The sequence below is a fragment of the Callospermophilus lateralis genome, chromosome 9 (genome assembly GCF_048772815.1).
Source record: "Callospermophilus lateralis isolate mCalLat2 chromosome 9, mCalLat2.hap1, whole genome shotgun sequence".
Lineage (NCBI taxonomy): Eukaryota > Metazoa > Chordata > Mammalia > Rodentia > Sciuridae > Callospermophilus > Callospermophilus lateralis.
In genome coordinates this window covers 25,835,795-25,858,065 of record NC_135313.1, presented here as the reverse complement: position 1 = coordinate 25,858,065, position 22,271 = coordinate 25,835,795, and the positions used below count along the sequence as shown (strand labels likewise).

At 36.7% G+C, this 22,271-nt stretch overlaps 1 protein-coding gene and 1 pseudogene across 9 annotated transcripts in view; both read right to left on the bottom strand.

Moving 5' to 3' along the window:
• The window catches only part of Kansl1l (KAT8 regulatory NSL complex subunit 1 like), a 155,483-nt gene that overhangs the window by 73,388 nt on the left and 59,824 nt on the right, over positions 1–22,271 (bottom strand). For all 9 annotated transcript variants that reach the window (XM_076866799.2, XM_076866806.2, XM_076866805.2 and 6 more), the window contains 2 exons: positions 20,952–21,149; positions 18,626–18,747 (listed from right to left, as the gene is read on the bottom strand). In XM_076866799.2, coding sequence (XP_076722914.2) covers positions 18,626–18,747; positions 20,952–21,149 — 320 coding nt within the window. The remainder of the gene's footprint in view (positions 1–18,625; positions 18,748–20,951; positions 21,150–22,271) is intronic.
• On the bottom strand, positions 8,266–17,376 carry LOC143407175 (axin-2 pseudogene; annotated as a pseudogene).

The window sequence follows — 22,271 nt, the reverse complement described above, 5'->3', positions numbered from 1 at the left end:
ATATAAATGATTTCTTCTTAGCAATTTCAAATTTTCCAGTTTACATAGGAAAAAAATGCTATTTTTATAATAAAACAAAAAGTATTATTTTAAAAATATACTCTTGTTTTGTATCAGGATCTCTAGGGCATTTTAAAAACAGTTTCTGAGAATAAAAAAGAGTGAGGAGACATAATAACCAATATAATTTATGTATTTTGTTTGGATTCTAATAAATTAAAGATAAAAGATGATTCTGAGGACAATTATAGAAAATTAAATGTGGCTAGAGCATTACATGATAGTAAACAAATTATGATAAATAGTATTAAATGTGATAATAAAGTAGTAGATGTTTTTTAAAAGGCTCATCAAATGAATATACAAAACTCTTCACAGTTACAACAATAATCACTAAAATTTGCTTTACAAGATTCCTAGGGTGAAAAAAGCCATGTCAGGAAGAGAAATCACTGAAAAGAGTTTGCAAAATCTTGAGAATTGTTAAATCTGGGAATAGGTGGATTAATTTTACTATGATTTGTACTTGTCTAAATATTTCCACAATAAAAACTAGAGAGAAAAAGAAACAGATTATTACAGTGCTACTTGCCCTCTCACCTCTATCTCTTATCTTCAAGTGGGACTCTTAAAAGGCAAAGAAATTAGGAAGCAACTATGATAGCCATACTTTTCTACATGAGAATTGAAACTCAGTATGTCAGACATTTCTATTTGATTTGGGTCATTCCCAGAATAATTAAAATTTTTCATTTTAAGGAAAATTTGGAAATATAAAAAATTGGGAAAAAATAAAAGCTAAAGTATTTTTCAAAATCCTACCTTCTTAGCAGAAGCTTGATTTAAAATCTTGATTTATATCATTCAAATGTATTTCTAAGAAATCACTCTAAGGTCCTTGCTTAGCATCTGGCGGCCATCTTAAGGGACAGCTGCCATTTTAAGAAAAATTTCCCTTTCCTGCCCAAGTGGTGAGAAGGGCTCACCACTCCCTCATACCAACCCAACCCTTCACCACCTGCATTCTTTCCTGCTCAAAGGCCTGTCATCACTCCCTCATACCAACCCCACCCTTAACCACTTGTATTAGGACCTACCCAGCTCTGATCCCTGATCCTGGCCCATAAAAGTCTCAAACCCCAACCATGTTTTGCCTTTCTCCATCTATGGACAGATGTGCCTTTATTTGTCAGCTCTGACAAATAAACTCGTATCTCTACCTGATTTCTTTCATTTCTTGCTCACCTGCTTTCCTTTCAATCACATTGTACTATAATATTAGAACCTGAATTTTCCTACTTAATATTCCAAAATAAACATGTTTCCATTTGATTACATATATTCTATCCACATAATTTTTTAACAGTTACATGATATTACATCCAGTGGTTGAACCACAATTTATTAAAACATTTCCCACAAATAATATTATGTTTTAAACATACATTATTAGAGCTAAGACGGGAAAGTAAGAATTTTACCAAAAATAAAATTACTACTGGCATTACTTTAAAAACACAGCCAGGGAAGTTTCATTTCCCTACTGATGTCATATATTGACCTAATGTAATAATTAATGTCATTCATAGGAATCCAAATTACGTTGAAAACATTGGAATATATTCCTAACAAAACCGTTTGTTTTAATAATTGAGAAGTGACTATTCTAAGGGTAAAAGAATCGCTTTATATGTGATTAGTCTGACAGTTTAACTGTAGTTTTTCTATTATGATATCCAATTAGACTGGTTGCATTTCATGTGAGATAATTACCATTAGTGAAAATAAATAGTATGGCAATGATTCATTGGAATTTATTTCATAGTACATTCTGGGACTCATTAAGACAAAAACAACAAAAATCCAGACATTATTTCAAGTAGAAATTCACTTTCTAAGAGCTAATGCCCCATGGGGTAAACAAGGATCCATTTACAATATTTTATCTTCATGTCAGAATAACTATCTCTATGCTAATAGAATGTAATGCCTCATTTGTTTGAAAACTCAATTTTAGTTGCTCAATGTCTAGTGACTCATTACAAAATCTGCTGCCAAGATTAATAAAACTTAAAAAAAAACAAGTCTATAACATTTTTCTGCTAGGTACTGCCATTAAAAAGGAGATGGGAGGCTTAGGAATCAATGAATAACAAGTATGCAAACAGTAACCCCAGAAAATGATTAACTAGGTGAAATTATTTCGAAGACAGTGAGAGAACAGATAAACAGTATATTACAAAAAGACCTTAAGTATTTTTTTAATTATAACAAATAATAAGTTCTAGATGGTCCAGAAAATTAGCACACAGAATCAGTACCCAACTTTAAATTTCTTCTAATAATATATACAAATCCTATAATGTGATATAAAGTTAGAATGAATGTGCTTTATTAAAACTAAAACATTTGACTTATGAGGTTACTTATCTGCCAACTCAAATACACAGAAAATGGCCAAAATTACAAATAAATAACAAAAGAGATCTTGATAAGCCCATACATGAAAATTCACTCCTGTTATTTTTAAAGTGCTTTCTCAATGTAAAAGTCTTTTATTACTATATAGATATTTCTACCACTTTGGTTATCTGATTTTCTAATCCAGGGTAAATTAAATGAAGGGAAGCGAAACTGCAGGAGGCAGTTATTAGAACGATGACTAAAATAACAATCTGATCATCAGTGAGTAAAAACAAGTAAGTACAAAATATTTTTTATGAATTCCAATTATCTGCAAGACATGACACAGTACATTGCTACAGCTTGGATCTTAAAAGTTCCCTCAAATCCATGTATTAAAGGCTTAATCCCCAAGGTGGCACAAGTGGGTGGTAATAGAACCTTTAAGAGGTGGAACCTACTGAGAGGTCCTTTAGGCATTGTAGGTATTCCTCAAAGGGAACTGTGAGACCCTGCCCCCTTCTTCCTCTCTGTTCCCTGACTTCTGATGAAGTAAACTACTTTGATCCTCCATATGCTCCTACCAGATATACTGCCTTGCTACAGACCCAAAACCAAGGGAAACAACTGATCAGAGATTGGAACGCCAAAACAGTGAGTCAAAATAAAACTCTTCTCTTTATAATTGATTACCTCAGGTATTTTGTTATAGTGATAGAAAGCTGACTAACACAGATATTCATTTAATATTTGTTCATGTACGTAATATGTCTGTTACTGTTTCGGGTGCCAATTTAAATGATAGTTTAATGTGTTAGAACAAAAAAATCCCCACTCTCATAAAGGTTATTACATTTGAGTTCAGGAAGACAGATAATAAACAAAACATTCACAAAATAAAATCACTTCTATTTTATCTTGTTTTGGTACTGGGGATTGAACCCAGGGGCAATCTATCACTGAAATACATGTCTCCAGTCCTTTTTTTTTTTTTTTTTTTTTTTTTTTTGAGACATGTTCTTACTAAGTTGCTAAGGCTCGCTTGAACTTGCAATTCTCTTGCCTCAGTCTCCAGAATCACTATTATAATCATGTGCTATGCCTGGCCACATTTTTTTTTAAATCTTATCTGGCCCTTACAACCATTCAAAGATTGTTCTCTTTCTGTGATTCAGACAATTGTGCAAGATTAGAATGCTAATAATTGGCTAAGTTGGGGTTGAACTGTGATTTATTTTAGAAGTTATATTCTTAACAATGAAAACTTCCTTTATAGCATGTGATCAGGGTTTAAAATTAAACAATTATTTATGTGATTATTTATTTATTTATAGCACTGGGGATTGAACCCACAGGGGATCTATCTCTGAGCTACATCACCAGTCCTCTTTATTTTGAGACAGGGTCTTGTTAAGTTGACAAAGCTGGCCTCAAATTTGTGATCCTCTTGTGTTCACAGGCATGCACTATCTCACATGGCTTGTGTGATTATTTAGATAGTGTAATGGTTTGGGTATGAGGTTTCTCCCAAAGACTCATGTATAAGACAATACAAGAAAGTTTAGAGGTGAAATGATTGAGCTATGAGAACCCTAACTTAATTAGTACATTATTACCCTGATAGAGACTAAGTGGTAACTGTAATTGGGTAGAGTATGGCTGGAGGATGTGGGTCATTGGGGGCATACATTTTGTCTCTGGAGAGTGGAGCTTCTCTCTCTGCTTCATGGTACCATGTCCCCAGTTGCTTTCCTCTGACATGCACTTCAGGCCTGAGGAATGGAGCCAACTGTCTATGAAATGAGACCTCTGAAATTATGAGCCCCTAATAAACTTATCCTCCTTAAAATTGTTCTTTTCAGGTCTTTGGTCACAGTGGCAAAGAAACAGACTAAAACAAATAGTATCATTTTTTCCACAACTAGACCTTATAGCACCAGGATAGAGACCACATCTCTTTGGTTCAACATCATATACCAGTGCACAATCCAAAGCCTGGCTTACTATTGTATTTGTTAAGTGAATTATTTTATAGACATAACTATTTACCTCAATTGTCCTTGAGAATGTGGTTGTGGCAATGAGCTGAATTATCAATATAATTTGTTAAGTGAATTATTTTATAAACATATAACTATTTACCTCAATTGTCCTTGAGAATATGGTTGTGGCAATGAGCCTGAATTATCAATATAAAAATATCAATGGCTAAATTAGGCTCTTTCTTATGTGCCTAATATATGCTTTCTCATTTACTCCTCACAAAATCAAATGCTATCTTGCAATATCTGTAAGAAAAACCTAAATTTGAATTCCTGGCAAATGATCTACTTAGTGTCACACTGCATTTTAATATACATTTTAAGATGATATATAATTGTAGAAGTTGGGTTAGAATAAATAGCATTATTGTCAAATGTGGTTTAAGACCTAATAAATGTTTTAGAACAAAGAATATAAATATTTGGGTACAATATGATTTTTAAGATCACATAAAACAAATATATATTATAAAAGTAAATATGACTTCAATTAAGATCAAGTCTTTTTCCCAAAACTGATTGCTTTTAAATGTTTCATTTACCTGTGCTTTTTCCCATTTCCTCTATTTCTAGGGGTAGCTGTACTGTACTTTTTAATTTTCTTATCAATAATCCTAATTAGAAACCTGTGTTTGGTTTCCTGAATTGTAGGAGGAAGGGAGAGAGAGGAAGGAGGCAGAAGGCACATTTTATTTGTGAATGTCTATCCAAATCTTCAACTGACTCCTTAAGCTCCTTTTCCCGCTTGACTATAATCATTTCACAAATAAATGCTTCAACATCCATCTACAGCTCTTTCATGATATTCTTAAAGAACAAGTGTATGGCTAAGGGGTGTAGCTCAGTGGTAGATTACCTGCCTAGCATGAGTAAGGACCTGGATTCAATCCCTAGTATTGAAAAAGAACAAGTATATTTTCTCCTTCATAACTTTGTGAGCAAGTATTTTTTTCTATATTTCTGACATGTAGATTCTTTCAATAAAGATGCTTAAAGTTTGTGTATGTCCATTTTATCATAGCCTTTACAGTCAATAATCTTGAAATATAATTTTGACTCCCCATCTGTACATCATCTCTATTCTCTTATTAACCTTATTAGTAACGTGTGTGTGTGTGTGTGTGTGTGTGTGTGTGTGTGTTGGTGGTGGTGCTAGGGATTGAACCCAGGAGCGTTTTACTAATGAGCTACATAGCTACATCCCCAGCCCTTTTTATTTTGACACAATGTTTCAGAAGTTACCAAGACTGCCCTCAAACTTGTGATCCCCCTGACTCAGCCTCCTGAATCACTGGGATTACAGACTAATTATTAATCCACTTGTATCTCTTTCTCCACTATACTACTGAGTTACTCTAAGGTCTTAACTCATAACTGACAAAACAGTACCACTCTGGCATGACACAACAAACCACATTTTCTTCAAAATGTTTTACTTTCCTTTCAGTTTCTTACCCTTTTAACTGCAATATATATCAGTTTCTAGGTTCCAGGTAAAACAGATTTATAGATGTCAGTATATATTATCATAAGTAGTGAACTCTTTATGAAACATTTTAATGAATTTCAAGGAAAATATAATTTTGGCAACAAATATGAAGAGATATTTTTAAATGCATATTATATAGGTAGCAGATTGAAAAAGTGTTTATTGTTAAAAAATACTGTCAAACATTTACATATTGGCACACTTCAAAAACTTAACAAACAAAATTTTTATCTGCTTGTAAGTCTAGCAAATAAAACATTTTCATAGAGTTTGAAACTTTCAAAAGTAAATTATTCAATGAGTTTACAGGAACAACTAACTGACATCAGGGAAAAGGCAGTTACCAGCATTTACTGGCAATTATGAAATTTTATCAACAAAACACTTTGAACTCTAAGTAGACACAATTGAACATATATGATTTAGTTAAGCATAGCTAATTTTACATTTCTTTCATTTGGATTTATGTATTTTTATGAGTTATCTTTTACAACTGTGACAGCTATTATCAAATATTCAAATAACTGTACAGAATTCTATTATTACATGATATTTTAAGTGTTATGTGTTTTACCCATAAGACTGAGTTAATTATAAATGCAGACATTGTATTCTTCATATTTATATCTCTATAACTTTGGCTACATGGTATATATCAAATAATTAATAAATTTTTTGTGAATGAATGACCAAAATTATAGGCAAGTACAGTTATTCCTTGGAATCATTGGGGGATTGATTCTGGGACCCCTGCAGACATCAAAATTCACAGACATTTAAGTCCCTTCTATAATATGATGTAGTATTCATTTAGAACCTATGTATATCTTCCCATATACATTAAATCATCTCTATATTATTAATTAATATAAAAACTATGTAAATGATCGGGTAAATATATTTTAGGGAATAATGACATGAAAAACGATTTGTACAGGTTCAGTGCAGATGAATACTTTTATGAATAATTTTGATTAGGGTTGGTTGAATACAAGGATGTGTAACACATACCGATGGAAGGCCAATGTAACATAAAAAGAAAATACACATAATTACACATGCACAAGTATTCACATGTATAATAGAGAAGTACCTGATTGGGTAAACAAAACATATAAATCTTAGCCTCAAATCACAATATTCATATTCCTTTTTATGACTCAACTTGTAATTACTTATCTACATTATGACTCTTCTAATTAGAATTCTTAAAAACGACCTGTTGCCCTATACAACATGTAAGAATATTTACTTTCAAAGTAAATACTCAGTGATGCAAGGATGCATATAAAGTCAACAAAAAATGAAAAAGAGAAAAACAAACAATAAAAGAACCATTTCCATATTGAAATAATGGATAAATAACCCAACAAAAATAAAACCATATATGTATTGAAAGTCAGTCTTTCAAAATAACCAGGCTGAGGGTTTAGCTCAATGGTAGAGTTCTTGCCTAACATGCACAAACCCTGAGTTCAATCCTCAGTACCACAAAGAAAAAAAAAATACTAGAAATAAAAATCAAGTAGTGGCATTTTTAAAATTTTAAGATTTGGTTTATACTCACCTATAAAGACTGTGAAGCCTACTTAGCCTGATTTTTACCAAGGTAATTTCTTCATTTAATGCTCTATCAAAAAATTTTGTTTTTGAAAAATATAAAATTTTAATAAAGGCTACATCTCTTATACAACAATTATTATACTAAATAACTTTCCTTAAATGTACTCTTTATAATGCATATCACTATATATCTAATATATATCACAATATATATATATCACTATATATTTAAATGTTTTTGGTACCCCAGTACCCCAATTGAACTCAGGGACACTCAACCTCTGAGCCATATCCACAGCCCTGTTTTGTATTTTATTTAGAGTAAGGGTCTCACTGAGTTGATTAGTGCCTCACTGTTGCTGAGGCTGGCTTTGAACCCTCAATCTTCCTGTCTCAGTCTCTTGAGCCACTGGGATTATAGGCATGCGCCACCATGTTCAGCTACATAATTTACAGTATAAGTACAACCATGACAAAAGTCATTGAGTACAAGACTGTAGTAAAAAGGCATAAATTATATTTATACATAAACCCCCTTCAAAAATCAAGGGAATGGGCTGGGGATGTGGCTCAAGCGGTAGCGCGCTCGCCTGGCACGCGTGCGGCCCGGGTTCGATCCTCAGCACCACATACAAACAAAGATGTTGTGTCTGCCAAAAACTAAACAATAAATATTAAAAATTCTCTCTCTCTCTCTCTCTCTCTCTCTCTATCTTAAAAAAAATCAAGGGAAGCTTGAGCCCTCAATATAGGGCAACATGGGCACTATCTGGCTTGGGCTTGCTCTACCACTCTCCAGCATCTACCACCAGGCATCCTGTGACCTGTCTCCTTCCTCCCTAGGAAGTTGCAGGGTCCTAGCTCTGCTAGGGGTCCCTTCTCTCCTGGCTGTCAGGGCCAAGCCCCAGCTCTGTGCCTTGTCCTGGTTCATTTGAGCAAGGTACTGTCTCTGTTGCCACAAAACTGCTCCCTGGACATGGACTCTGGAGCCTTGGGGTGGCTCTTACAAGTAATACTCGGTGCCCCCAGGGCAGAAGCAGTGTTACCTTCAGTGTCTCCCCCTCCTCTATCTCCTCCTTGATCTTAGGGATGGCATGGTGTCTTAAGTAGTAATAGTCTGTTTTGTTGTGAAGTCCTAGCTTCTGACCAGTGTGTAAGCAGCCGCAGGAGGTGGGGAAGGAAGTTTGCCCCTGGATGGGAGGAGGAAGTGGTACTGATGATGGTGGTGGTCTAGGAAGCAGGAGCATGGGCTGTAGTAGCCCAAGCTGGGTGACTGGCAGCCAGGAATCTTGAGGACTCTGGAGAGGTGATCATATGTAATCATCTGACAGTCTTCCTTCTACCTGCCTGGAACCCGCTCCCGCGAGCTCAGCGCCTCCTTCTCTTCGTCCTTGTGATCTGCCAAGTTCTCCAGCTCCAACTTCAGCTTCTCCAGCCTCCAGATGAACTGGACCACAAAGAAAGCGGGCATCATCTCCTTGGGCAGGCAGTGGGTTCTTGGGAAATGAAGCAGGGACACTTGGCCATTGGCCTTGGCACTATAAAGCATTTCTCTCTGGATCTGTTTCTTACAACTCACGGGATAAAGAGGGATTCCATTCTACGCTACTGTCCTTCAAGGACATGGAATCATATATCAGCGCATCACTGGGTATCTCACTGTCATTAGTGCTGGTGGCTTGTACAGTACAAAGACACAGCCAAAACCCATGTGGTATGGGTTGATAGGATCACTCCTCTTGAGGGACCTGCATCCATTTTCAGACAGTTCTGTGGACCGCACAATCACTGTGGACCTCAGAATTTTGTTGGACAATTTAATCATACTGGGAGAAAGTTTGCACTTGAAGTCAGCACAAGTCCATTTCCTTTCTTTGTTCAAGGTAGGGAGGTAGCCATGCAAGACCTTTAGACTCCTGAGTTCGGCATTACTCAGGGAAGCTGTCTTCTCTCCCTGACTCCTCACATATTCAAGGTATATATTAAAAGTCAAAAACATGTGCTGGGAGCCATCAGCCAAGTAGGTATGACAAATTCCTTGCCAGCTTACTCCCATGCTGTCTAGTGGAAGGACTTCTGAAAGGTGACCTTGCTCAAGGACCAGGGCAGGATCCGTGTTTAGGGTGTTCCCCCTTTAGAATAGGGCAGTTTAGCATAATAGGAGAGTAGGGTGTTTCCCCTTTAGAATAGGGTGGTTTAGTAATAGGAGATTAGGGTGTTCCTCTTTTGGAATAGGGCGTATCCTGCTGCTGAGTTCCTCTTGAGTGCTTAGGGTCAGACAGTATTTTTTGAGAGACAGAAGCCCATGCGGTGTGGATTTAGGCAGGAGAGGATTTGGGCAGAGAACGGAGTGGATTTGGGCAGAGAACGTGGATTCCCCCAGAACGTGTTTGTAGACGGCCGGTGTGAGTTCGGGAATAAAGAATTGCTGTTTGAATCTACAAGCTGTGTGGAGACTCGTGATTTGTGCCCAGCCAGAGACTGCGGCATCTGGTGGCCCGTACAGGGAACGTCTGAAACTTGAAGGTAAGTGAAATTGCTCGCCCCTGAGGGAAGGCGAGAGAATGGGTGACCATTTCAGAAAACAATGTGTTCTTCTTTTGATTTATTTTGTTTTTCTTTCAAGCTGCCTATCCCTAGAAATTTCTCAGGCAAACTGGAAAAAATGGTTGACTAAAGGTTTGAAGTTTGTCGGCCCTGAGGAAGAGAAAATTGATACAATGATTTTTTATTCTGTTTTTGCTTCATTCAGTTTCGGTTTTGTTTTGTGTTATCTTATTGGGTTGCGTTATCTTTATAGTAGATTAAAACAAACTGAAAAGATGTTAAGTAAATTGTTAGAGGTTCAGAATATGGTGAAAGACATTTTAGATCAAGCAAAAGAGAAGGTCTCTCCAGCTAGTCAGACAGAGGAAGAAAATTTAAAGGAAAAGGGGTTGTTAGAAAAAAGGCCACAACAGGAGGCTGTTACTAACTCCGTTTTATCACAAGAGGCTTTAATTCAACCAACAGCCCCACCGATAGAGACAGCTGAGTGGCCCTCAAACCCCGTAGTTGATAATTGGGATCCTGAGACAGGACCTCGAAGATTAGCATGCCCTGTACTTGAGCAGGCAGGAGGGCAGCGAATTCACCGTGCTTTAGATTTTAAAACAGTGAAGCAGTTAAAGGAGGCTGTAACAACCTATGGTCCCCAAGCTCCCTTCACGGTGAGCATGGTCGAGTCCATTACTAACTTGGACATGACGCCAGCAGATTGGGCTAGCATGTGTAAATCTGTGCTAAATGGAGGACAATATTTGTTATGGAAGGTTGCCAATGAGGAATTTTGTGCAGAGACAGCTAGGAGAAATGCAGCAGCCGGTTACCCTCAAAGAAATTTAGAAATGTTGCTAGGAAAAGGACCTTATGAGGGTCAGCGGCAACAAATTGAATATGATCCTGCTATATATGCACAAATTGCTGCAGACGCAGTTAGGGCATGGAAGACTTTACAAGGACATGGAGATTTACAAGGTCAGCTATCTAAGGTAATACAGAGAGCTAATGAACCTTACGCTGACTTTGTAGATAGGCTAATTCAAACGGCTGCCAAAATTTTTGGGGATACGGAACAAGCAATGCCATTAATAAAACAACTGGCTTATGACCAAGCAAATCGTTGCTGCAGAGAGGTTATTAGACCATGGAGACATGAAGATTTAAACACATATATTAAATTATGTAGAGATATTAATGAACAAGGGCAAGTCTTGGCAGCTGCAGTACAACAGGCTTTAGATACCAGGCCAAAAACATGCTATGATTGTGAACAAACAGGACATTTTAAAAGGAGTTGCCCCATAGGAGGAGGATTTAACAAAACTAGGTATCAAAGAAATAGAATACCGGGTATTTGCCCACGATGCCGTAGAGGGAGACATTGGGCTAATGAATGCCGTTCTCAAACTACCATAGAGGGTACTCCCTTATCAAAAAACGGACAAGGACCAGGTATTTACCCACGATACCGTGGAGAAAGGCATCAGGCTCCGTTGCCAAAAAACGGACAGCCGGGCCCAATGCTCCGGGGCCCACAACCACAAATATACGGGGCAGTGGAGGAACCCAGCAACACCATCAGAGTAGTGCCCAGGACACATTGTCCATTAAATCCCTCATCAGACAAACCCGAGGGAGCGCAGGATTGGACATCTGCGCCTCTGCCAGAGCAGTACTAACTCCAGAGATGGGAATTCAAATCATTCCCACAGGAATAAAAGGACCTCTTCCCCAAGGGACAGTAGGCTTATTATTGGGACGTAGTTCATCTACATTAAAAGGACTTATGATAAGTCCCGGGGTAATTGATCCCGATTATGTAGGTGAAATAAAAATTATAGCTAGTTCTCCAAGAGGTATATCAGTAATTTCACCTGGAGACAGAATAGCACAGTTGTTAATAATACCCAGCCTACATAATAAATTTCCTAGTCATAGTGTAAAAAGAGGTTCCAGGGGATTAGGCTCCACAGGTGTAGATTGGGCTATGTTGTCTTTAAATTTAGATTCTATCCCAATGTTAAAACTAAATATTCAAGGACACGACTTTAATGGGCTACTGGACACAGGTGCAGACCTTAGCATCATATCTAGTAAGGAATGGCCAAAACATTGGCCATTACAACAAGCCACTCAAACGCTTCGAGGCCTAGGAGTGGCTACTAATCCCCATAGAAGTGCAATGATATTAGATTGGAAGGATCCTGAAGGTTGTGAGGGAACTATACAGCCCTATGTATTGGATCATCTTCCTATAAATTTATGGGGACGAGATGTCCTAGATCAATTAGGTTTGACATTAACAAATAACATCAATCCTAATGCGCCCACTACTAGGGCTAGACAAGGTTTTAGGAAAGAAAAAAGATTAGGAAAACAAGGACAAGGTATAGCAGCACCAATTCAAATAGATCAAGGAACAGACAGACATGGGTTGGATTTTCAGAAAGGGCCACTGAGACAATCAAAATTACTTGGAAATCAGAAAGACCAGTGTGGGTTCCTCAGTGGCCCCTGACTAAAGAAAAGATACAAGTAGCCCATGATCTGGTCAAACAACAATTAGCGGAAGGACATATACAACCTTCCATATCTCCCCATAATACTCCCATTTTTGTCATTAAAAAGAAATCTGGTAAATGGAGATTATTGCAAGATTTAAGAGCCATTAATAATGAAATGGTTATTATGGGACCTGCTCAATCAGGGATTCCTCAATTGTCTGCTTTGCCAAAAACCTGGCATGTTTTAGCCATAGATATTAAAGATTGTTTTTTTTCAATTCCAATTCATCCCGAGGATAGTCCACGTTTTGCATTTACTATCCCTGCATTAAATCATGAAGGTCCTGATCAGAGATATGAATGGAAAGTACTCCCTCAAGGGATGGCTAACAGTCCAACTATGTGTCAAATATATGTTAATAAAGCAATCCAGCCACTTAGAAATCAAAATCCTGAACTACAAATATTTCACTATATGGATGATGTATTATTGGCACATAAAGATAAAAACATATTGCTGGAATGTTATGCCACACTTACAAACTTATTAAAAAATTATAATCTAGAGATAGCAATAGATAAAGTACAATTAAATTTTCCAATTAATTATTTAGGAGTTCTATTATCCTCAACCATGGTCCGTCCACCAAAAATTCAAATACGAGTAGATCAACTCAAGTCACTTAACGACTTTCAAAAGTTATTGGGAGACATAAATTGGATAAGGCCTTATCTAGGCATACCAACAGGAGAGTTGGGACCTTTATTTGATATTCTAAAAGGTCCATCAGATCCAAACTCACCTCGCATGTTAACTCCTGAAGCAAGAAAGGCATTGAAAATTATTGAAACATATATGGAAAATATACATTTGGATAGAATTGATATAAGTTTGCCTTTATTATTTATTGTACTACCAACAAAAAATATTCCTACAGGAGTATTTTGGCAAGAAGGTCCATTATTGTGGATACATTTATCTTATTCTCCTAACACTATTCTTACTAGGTATCCTGAGGCTGTAGGACAATTAATACTCAAAGGAATAAAAGCAGCGAAGGGAGTGTTTGGAATTTCTCCCAATAAAATTATTACTCCATATACTATGGATCAAATTGATGAGTTAGCTAATGAGTTAAATACTTGGGCAATAATCATGTGTAAATCTAATGTTTCATTTGATAATCACTTACCATCTAATCCTTTGTTGTCTTTTTGGTCTAAGCATCCTGTAGTTTTTCCAAAAATGACAAGAAAAACCCCTATCATGAATGCTCCAAATATATTCACTGATGGGTCAAATAATGGTACAGCAGCAGTAGTTACCCCTGATCAAACTTTTACATTTTTAGTACCCAAACAATCAGCTCAAAAGGTAGAGCTTAATGCAGTATTACAAGCTTTTTTAATGTTTAAAGATTCTGTATTTAATTTATTTTCTGATAGTCAGTATGTAGTTAATGCTATAGTATCTCTTGAAGATGCTGGTAGGATTTCCCCTTCTTCTACTGTTTTCTCTTTGTTTTCCACTATACAAAGTCTAATCTGGGACAGAAAAGATCCATTCTTTATAGGACATATTAGAGCACATACAGGATTGCCTGGAGCCCTTAGTTTGGGCAACGATTTAGCAGATAAAACTACACATGACATACATATTTTCTCTACACTAGAAGAAGCTATGAATTTTCATAAAAAATTCCATGTTAATGCTAATACTTTACAAAAGCGTTTTAAAATAACTAAGGAACAAGCCAGACATATAATAAAACAATGTCAAAATTGTGTGACCTTTTTACCACAAGTTAATCTTGGAGTCAATCCTAGAGGACTGATACCTAACCATATTTGGCAGATGGACGTCACACACTTGCCAGAATTTGGAAAATTAAAATATTTACATGTTACAGTTGATACTTCTTCCGGATTTTTGATGGGCTCCCTTCATGCCGGAGAAAAAACTAAAGATGTTATAGCTCATTGCTTACAAAATTTTGCCACTGTGGGTGTTCCTAAACAGTTAAAAACTGATAACTGTCCTGGCTATACCTCTACCTCTTTTAAACAATTTTGCTCATCATTTGGTATTACTCATATAACAGGAATTCCATACAATCCACAGGGACAAGGCATAGTTGAAAGAGCTCATCAAACTATTAAAACGTACTTACTAAAACAAAAAGAGGGAATTGGAAAGGGGTATATATCCCCCAAAGATAAACTTAAAATAACACTTTTTACCCTAAACTTTTTAAATTTGGATTCATCAGGACTTAGTGCTGCAGAAAGGCATATGTATCCAAAAAATGTGCATAAGCCTAAAGTTCTTTGGAAAGATATTCTAACAGGACAATGGAAAGGTCCAGACCCAGTGATTGTCTGGAGTCGGGGCTCTGTTTGTGTGTTTCCACAGGGAGAACAGCAGCCGATTTGGATTCCAGAAAGACTAACTAAAGCAATTTCTACGAATCGAAAAGAAGATGATTTGACTCAAATCCATAACAGCTGATATCCAGAACTCCAGCTTGGCCATTCTTACATCTGCAACAGTGATTAACAAGGATGCTTTTTTCAATATCTATTTTATTATTGCATTTTTCCCACATCATAAGGTTCTATTTTTATTTTTTGAGCTCACACAAACCTAGGTTAATGTTTTTCTGATCAGTTTTATTTTTTTTTGACTATAGAGTTTTTAAACATTGCAATGGAGATTTCACCTAGGTAAAGCTACAAGGCCTTTATTATTATCTTATATGTTGTACGTTTGTTTGCACATTTGTGTTTTGTGTTGTATGTCTGTGTGTGCGTATTTTATATATGAGGAGCGCTCATGAGAAAATGGATCCGAATTTTTTTTTTATTCACGTGATTTAAATGGCTTAATTTAAATTAGGTAAACAGCTGTTAAAGATTGTTTTTAAAGGTGCTTAACATATCTGCTTGTTTACTAATTTAAATCAGGTAAACAGCTGTTAAGGATTGTTTTTTAAGGAGGTTAACAGATCTGTTTGTTTACTTTCACCTTTCCTTTTCATTATATTTAATAATTCTTTTCAGGTTAATGTCTTTTTAGCATCATTGCCAGAATTCCTATCTTCATCCCAATGAATATAACTCAACAAGTATGCTCAATCAAGGAGTCAACTTACTTTGGGAGGAAACGGACTTTGGGAGGAGACGGACAGATTGATAGATTCCTCCCCTTTGAACTGCTTACAGAACTTGCCTGGACTATGTAACTACGTTTAGTGCAGCAAATTGTGGTAATGCTGGCATATCTTTGCTGATGGTGTCACCAGTGATCTTTGCTGATGGTGTCACCAATGATGCAATTTTTCCAAAGGAACTGTCAATTGGCTTGGTGTCGTGGCATTTCTGTATCCTCCTCCCTTCTGCTAGTGATGGTCTAAATTTGGGGGCCAATGGCTATATGCTGGACCGGCAGTCAGTGACGGGTATGATCCAATTGCAATGGTATCAACCTAAGACAGGAGGCTGACGCCTAAAGGTCAGTTGCCTAAAGGTCAGTTTTCCCATGACGGGTAAGAACCATATGTTGAATTGGACAACCTACCAGGCGCGGTCCTTAAGCCACATTAACCTCACTCCCCCACTGGCACCAAGGCCAAATTTGGGGGCCAACAGAGGTGAGGCAAAGAACCTCACCCCCCCACTGGTGCATAGACCTATCCACAAGTATGGCTGTATGCTGGACCGGTAGTCAGTGACGGGTATGATCCAGTTGCATTGGTATCAACCTAAGACAGGAGGCTGACGCCTAAAGGTCAGTTTTCCAATGACGGGTAAGAGCCATATGTTGAACTGGACAACCTACCAGGCACGGTCCTTAAGCCACATTACTTGTTGTTTAATTAATCAGAAGGGGGGAGATGCTGGGAGCCATCAGCCAAGTAGGTATGACAAATTCCTTGCCAGCTTACTCCCATGCTGTCTAGTGGAAGGACTTCTGAAAGGTGACCTTGCTCAAGGACCAGGGCAGGATCCGTGTTTAGGGTGTTCCCCCTTTAGAATAGGGCAGTTTAGCATAATAGGAGAGTAGGGTGTTTCCCCTTTAGAATAGGGTGGTTTAGTAATAGGAGATTAGGGTGTTCCTCTTTTGGAATAGGGCGTATCCTGCTGCTGAGTTCCTCTTGAGTGCTTAGGGTCAGACAGTATTTTTTGAGAGACAGAAGCCCATGCGGTGTGGATTTAGGCAGGAGAGGATTTGGGCAGAGAACGGAGTGGATTTGGGCAGAGAACGTGGATTCCCCCAGAACGTGTTTGTAGACGGCCGGTGTGAGTTCGGGAATAAAGAATTGCTGTTTGAATCTACAAGCTGTGTGGAGACTCGTGATTTGTGCCCAGCCAGAGACTGCGGCAAACATGTGGTAGGCATTTTTCCTCCATCACCAAATGGATCTCAGTCTGCACCTGGTCAACATGATGGAGTCAATTTGTTGCTTCTTGATATCATCTCTTATGTAGGTCTTGGTGGCAGGTTTCAGTTGCTTGGAGACAATGCTGTTGTTTTCGATGTACCTCTTGTAGATCACTTTGGCTACTCTCAAGTTTTCATATCCTTAAAGTTCATCTGCCTGAATCCACTCAAAGCAAACCAGAAGTCTGAGGTCTCCATACATTTCTTCCCCTCCAGGAAAGTCCAGAAGAGGTCAGCACCGTCTTAGTCACTCAGTCAGCAGGACAGGGACTTGGTCCACCTAGTCAGAGGGGAATAGGGGAATGCTTGCTCCTTGGCCTCCCCCAAGCCGTCTTCATTTCGCCTGGCATTGTAGCAGACAGACATGGGTTTTCTGACCTGACCTTTCCCCATCCCTGGCAAACAGGGTGGGATCCCCCTTCTTCACCTGGAACCAGGGGCTGAAGGGCATCCTCATGGAAGTAGCTTCTGGAACCCAGGAGAAGAGCCTTCCATTTTCTCTCTGCAATCCGTGGTGTGGGTGTGTCTCTGTCTATGTCTGTCTGTCTGTCTCTTTCTCTCTTTGGCATTCTCTCTCTCTCTCTCTCTCACACACACACACACACACACACACACACACACTCGCTCTAGCTCTGGCTCACTATCTCACTCTCTCATCTCTTTCAAGTCAGTACGGGCTCATCTAAGCCTCCTCTCATTGATCAGCACACACTCTACACTAGACCTTGCGGCCCTGACCTCTCCTCCTCCTTGACTCACAGTGGCAGCCCTGGGACTCCTGGCTGCGGCATGGGGGAACATAAGGAGTCTACCGCAGGGGAGGGGGTCAAAAGTTTTTAAGATAATAAATCATACAATTATTAATAGAATATTTGCTAATATAAAATCATACTTAATTAATCATATTTGCTAATATAAAATCATACTTAATTACTATGGTAATTAGATAAAATTTAAATAAAATTAGAATTTTATTTGAAAAAAATTAGTGTACACAAATGATATTCCATTAATATGCCTTCTACTTGCATCTTTAGAAGGAAAATTCAAAAAGAAAAGTAAATAAAATAAAATAGAACAAATGCTCTTCTTAAGAAAGGATTTCATAGGATATATATTTTTGCTCATAAAACATAAAAATAAGTTGCTAATGATTATAAAAGTTATTTTGTTAATTACATTCAGAAAAAAATCACTTTACAGAGATTAAGATATAAAAAATTGACAAAAAATTTAAGCCGAAATTTGTCCATATCTTCCAATTGTCTATGCCCAACCTATATGTATGATCTTTATTTCCTCAACATGTACTGCAAAAGTAGCGTGGTGCTTAAGAATACAAAAGGTACAAAATGGAAGGTATGGAAAATAAGACAAAACTTCTATAGCAAATGTTATCACTGGCAAACTTTTTTAGAAACATATGATCTTTCTAGAAACATTTCTCTGTCATTCCAAAGTTTATATTTATCTTAATTATATTAGTTTGTTGTTATCTAAAGTAAAACTGTATCTATGGTCTACTAATTACACTCTAGTAGTCCTTAAAATATAGCTATAATACTTTTGGATCAACATAATCAAAATAAAATTAAATGTGTAAAACCAAATTTAGAAGCATAATTATCACACTGATACCTACCTCCTAGAAATGCCATTAGCCAGACATTTATGGCTGCAGGATTTAGAGGAGAGTGGTGATGAAGTTGGAGACAAGTTGAGAGGGGCAATCAAACTGTTGATGATTTCAGTTAACTGTGCACTCTGCAAGAAAACAGTCAATCCTTTAATAGTGTTAAGCAAGGGATGTGAGTTAACTCCCAGGTCTATATTCCTATTCAATACTTAAACTTCTCATCAAACATGTAATTGCTTATTTTTTTTAAGTTGTAGGTGGATACAATATCTTAATTGATTTTATTCATTTATTTTATGTGGTGCTGAGGATTGAACCCAGTGCATTATGCGTGCAAGGCAAGTGCTCTACCACTGAGCTACCACCCCAGCACTGTAATTGTTTATATTTTAAGAAATCTCTTAATCTAGGAAGATGATTTATGCTACAATGATTTTTTTACTTTTTTCCCCCTTTGGCAGTATTGGGGATTAAATCCATGGGCTTTCTACAACTAAGCTACATACCAAGCCCTTTTTATTTTTTATTTTGAGACAGGGTCTCACTAAATTACCCAAGCCAATCTTGAACTTGTGATCCTCCTCAGTCCCCTGAGTAGCTGAGATTACAGGCATGTACCAATGAGCCCAGACGATTTACATTTTTAATTATTCATTGTTTTCCATATCCTTTTTATTACAATTCCTTTATCTACCAATCTCATCTTCTAGAACATTTGAAACCAGCTAATAATATCTATATATCTTCCTTGAGACAACCCCATTAATAATAAAAAATATAGATATACTTTATTGTCCACTATACGCCAGGTACTACACTAGGCAACAAATTTAGAATAGTTCTAATCTTTAAAACTAGTCTTCTAAGTAGATATTAGAACTACTGATATCACTATTAATACCAAATATAGATGATGAAATTATAGGAAAGAAAGATTAAGTAGTTTGAACAAGTATCATAAAGGTGTTAAAAAATGTAGGTAGGATCCAAATTTCAGGCATTCCAATTTAATATCAGATAAATTACTAAATAGCCTTCTGAATTACAAGTGGTTTGTTTTTTTGTGGTTATTTTTTATTTGTTTGTTTCAGTACTGAGGATTGAACCCAGGGTGCTTAACCACTGAGCCACATCCCCACTCCTTTTTTATATTTTTATTTAGAGACAGGGTCTCACTGAGTTGCTTAGGGCCTTACTAAGTTGTTGAGGCTGGCTTTGAACTCATGATCCTCCTGTCTTAGCTCCCAAGCCGCTGGGATTACAGGCATGCGCCACCATGCCTGGCTAAGTGGTTTGATTATATATTTCAACTAAGGAAAACTGTAGGCAATTTATAGACCTAAAAAATAGGGGAAATATATGGGAAAATATATATTGTATTTTGGTTTACCAGGAACCAATCACTAAATTATTTCACAGTGTATGTTAAAAAAAAAAACAGAAAAATTAGATGTAGGCAGATATGAATCCATATTATTTCCTAGAGGAACAGTGTAGCATGCAGCAGTGGTTAAGAATGATTATGCTCTGACAGATCTGTCCAGTTGCAAAGGATAGATATAAGGTAGATATGTCAGAATAATCAAACTTCTGAAGTCATTTACAATAGAATTTAGATACCAGAGAAAGCTTTGGAATCAGAGTAATTTGTTAGAGGCTTTTCTGACTTTCCATTTGAATAATCATTCTTTATAAAGACACTCATATTCCAATATTATCTTTTACTAAATTCCTGAACAATAAATTTGGTCAACTTCTCAGATTTACCAACTACTTGTAACAAATATCCCTGTTCTTTTGCACTGAAAAAAGTCTAGTAATAAGCAATTTTGTTAGAAAAAGTATTTTCCACGCCCTAGAATAGATGAATGATTACTTTAAAGCTATGTTCTAATTAAAATCTAAATAATTTAAAGAATATCAATATTAAAATAAAGACAAGTCATAGAGTAAATATTTTGATTGGGTGTAATGTAAATTTGCTAGTTTTATTTATTTATTAAATTGACTAATTAATTGTTGTGGTACTAGGGAATGAAACTAGGGATGCTTTAATCACTGAGCTATATCCCCAGTCTTTAATTTTTTAGAAAGATCTGGTTAAGTTGCTAAGGGTCTTACTAAGTTGCTGAGGCTGGCTTTGAACTTATAATCCCCCTGCCTCAGCTTTCTGAATCACAAGGATTACAAACACGCATCACTGCACCCAGCAAATAGTCAAATTTTAGTAATCCACATCCCAGGCAGACACATATATAATAATATTTATTTGAGTAATTTATAAAACTGGTGAAAGTTATTTCATACCACAGATGCTTTATTCTGATTTTACCTGTTTTTCTATGTTTCGAAGAAGTAGGGTAGGGCTGCTTGGTGACATCTCAAAATCCTGTTCTGGTAAAGGATCTTGATTCCCTTGGGGAACCTGAGGATTCCCTGTAGTATTTAATGAAGCTGCTTGGTCAGCAAATTGTATTTGTTTTTTCAAAATGTCTTTTGGAAGCTGACATTCTTCTAGGATCACTATTCCCTATACAAAGAACAATGAAAAGAGTTGAAATTGAAAAAAACTGATTACTAAAATCACCTTTAATACTACAACACAAATGAAACTAAACAATATATTATCCCTTGGGAATTACAAAACATACACTTGAAAACACAGGTTAACTCTTTAAAAATTGGCTTATTTAAACTGTGTGCAATTCCTCAGAGCATTAATTTCCAGTATATATAAAGAACTCAAAAACTTAATACCAAAAGAAAAACTAAATAATCTAATGAATAAATGGGCAAAGGAAATGAATAGACACTTCACAGAAGAAATACGATCGATTAATATATGAAAAAATGTTCAACATATCTAGGAATTAGAGAAATGCAAATTAAAACTACACTGAGATTCCATCTCAGTCCAATGAGAATGGCAGTTATCAAGACTACAAGTAACTAAATATTGGCAAGGATGTGGGGAAATGGATACACTCACACATTGCTAGTGGGATTACAAATTGGTACAATCACTCTGGAAAGCAGTATGGAAATTCCTCAAAAAACATGGAATGGAACCACATTTGTCCAAGTTATCTCAAAAAAAGTTAAAATCAGCATACTACAGTGACACAGCCACAATATTTATAGCAGCTCAATTCACAATAGCTAAGCTATGGAACCCAATCTAGTTGCCCTTCATTAGATGAATGGATAAAGAAAATGTGGTATCAATAGCTAAATTGTGGAACCAACCTAGATGCCCTTTAGTAGATGAATGGATTAAAAAATGTGGTATATATATACAATGGAATATTACTCAGTAATAAAAGAGAATAAAATCATAGCATTTGCAGGTAAATGGATAAAGTGGGAGAAGATAATGCTAAGTGAAGTTAGCCAATCCCCAAAAACCAAATGCCGAATGTTTTCTCTGATATAAGGAGGCTGATTCATAGTGAGGTAGGGAGCAGGAGCATGGGAGAAATGGACAAACTCTAGATAGGGCAAAGGGGTGGAAGGGGAAGGGAGGGGCCGTGGGGTTAGAAATGATGGCAGAATGAAATGAACATCATTACCCAAAGTACATGTAGGAAGACACGAGTGGTGTGAATATACTTTGTATACAACCAGAGACATGAAAAATTGTGCTCTATATGTG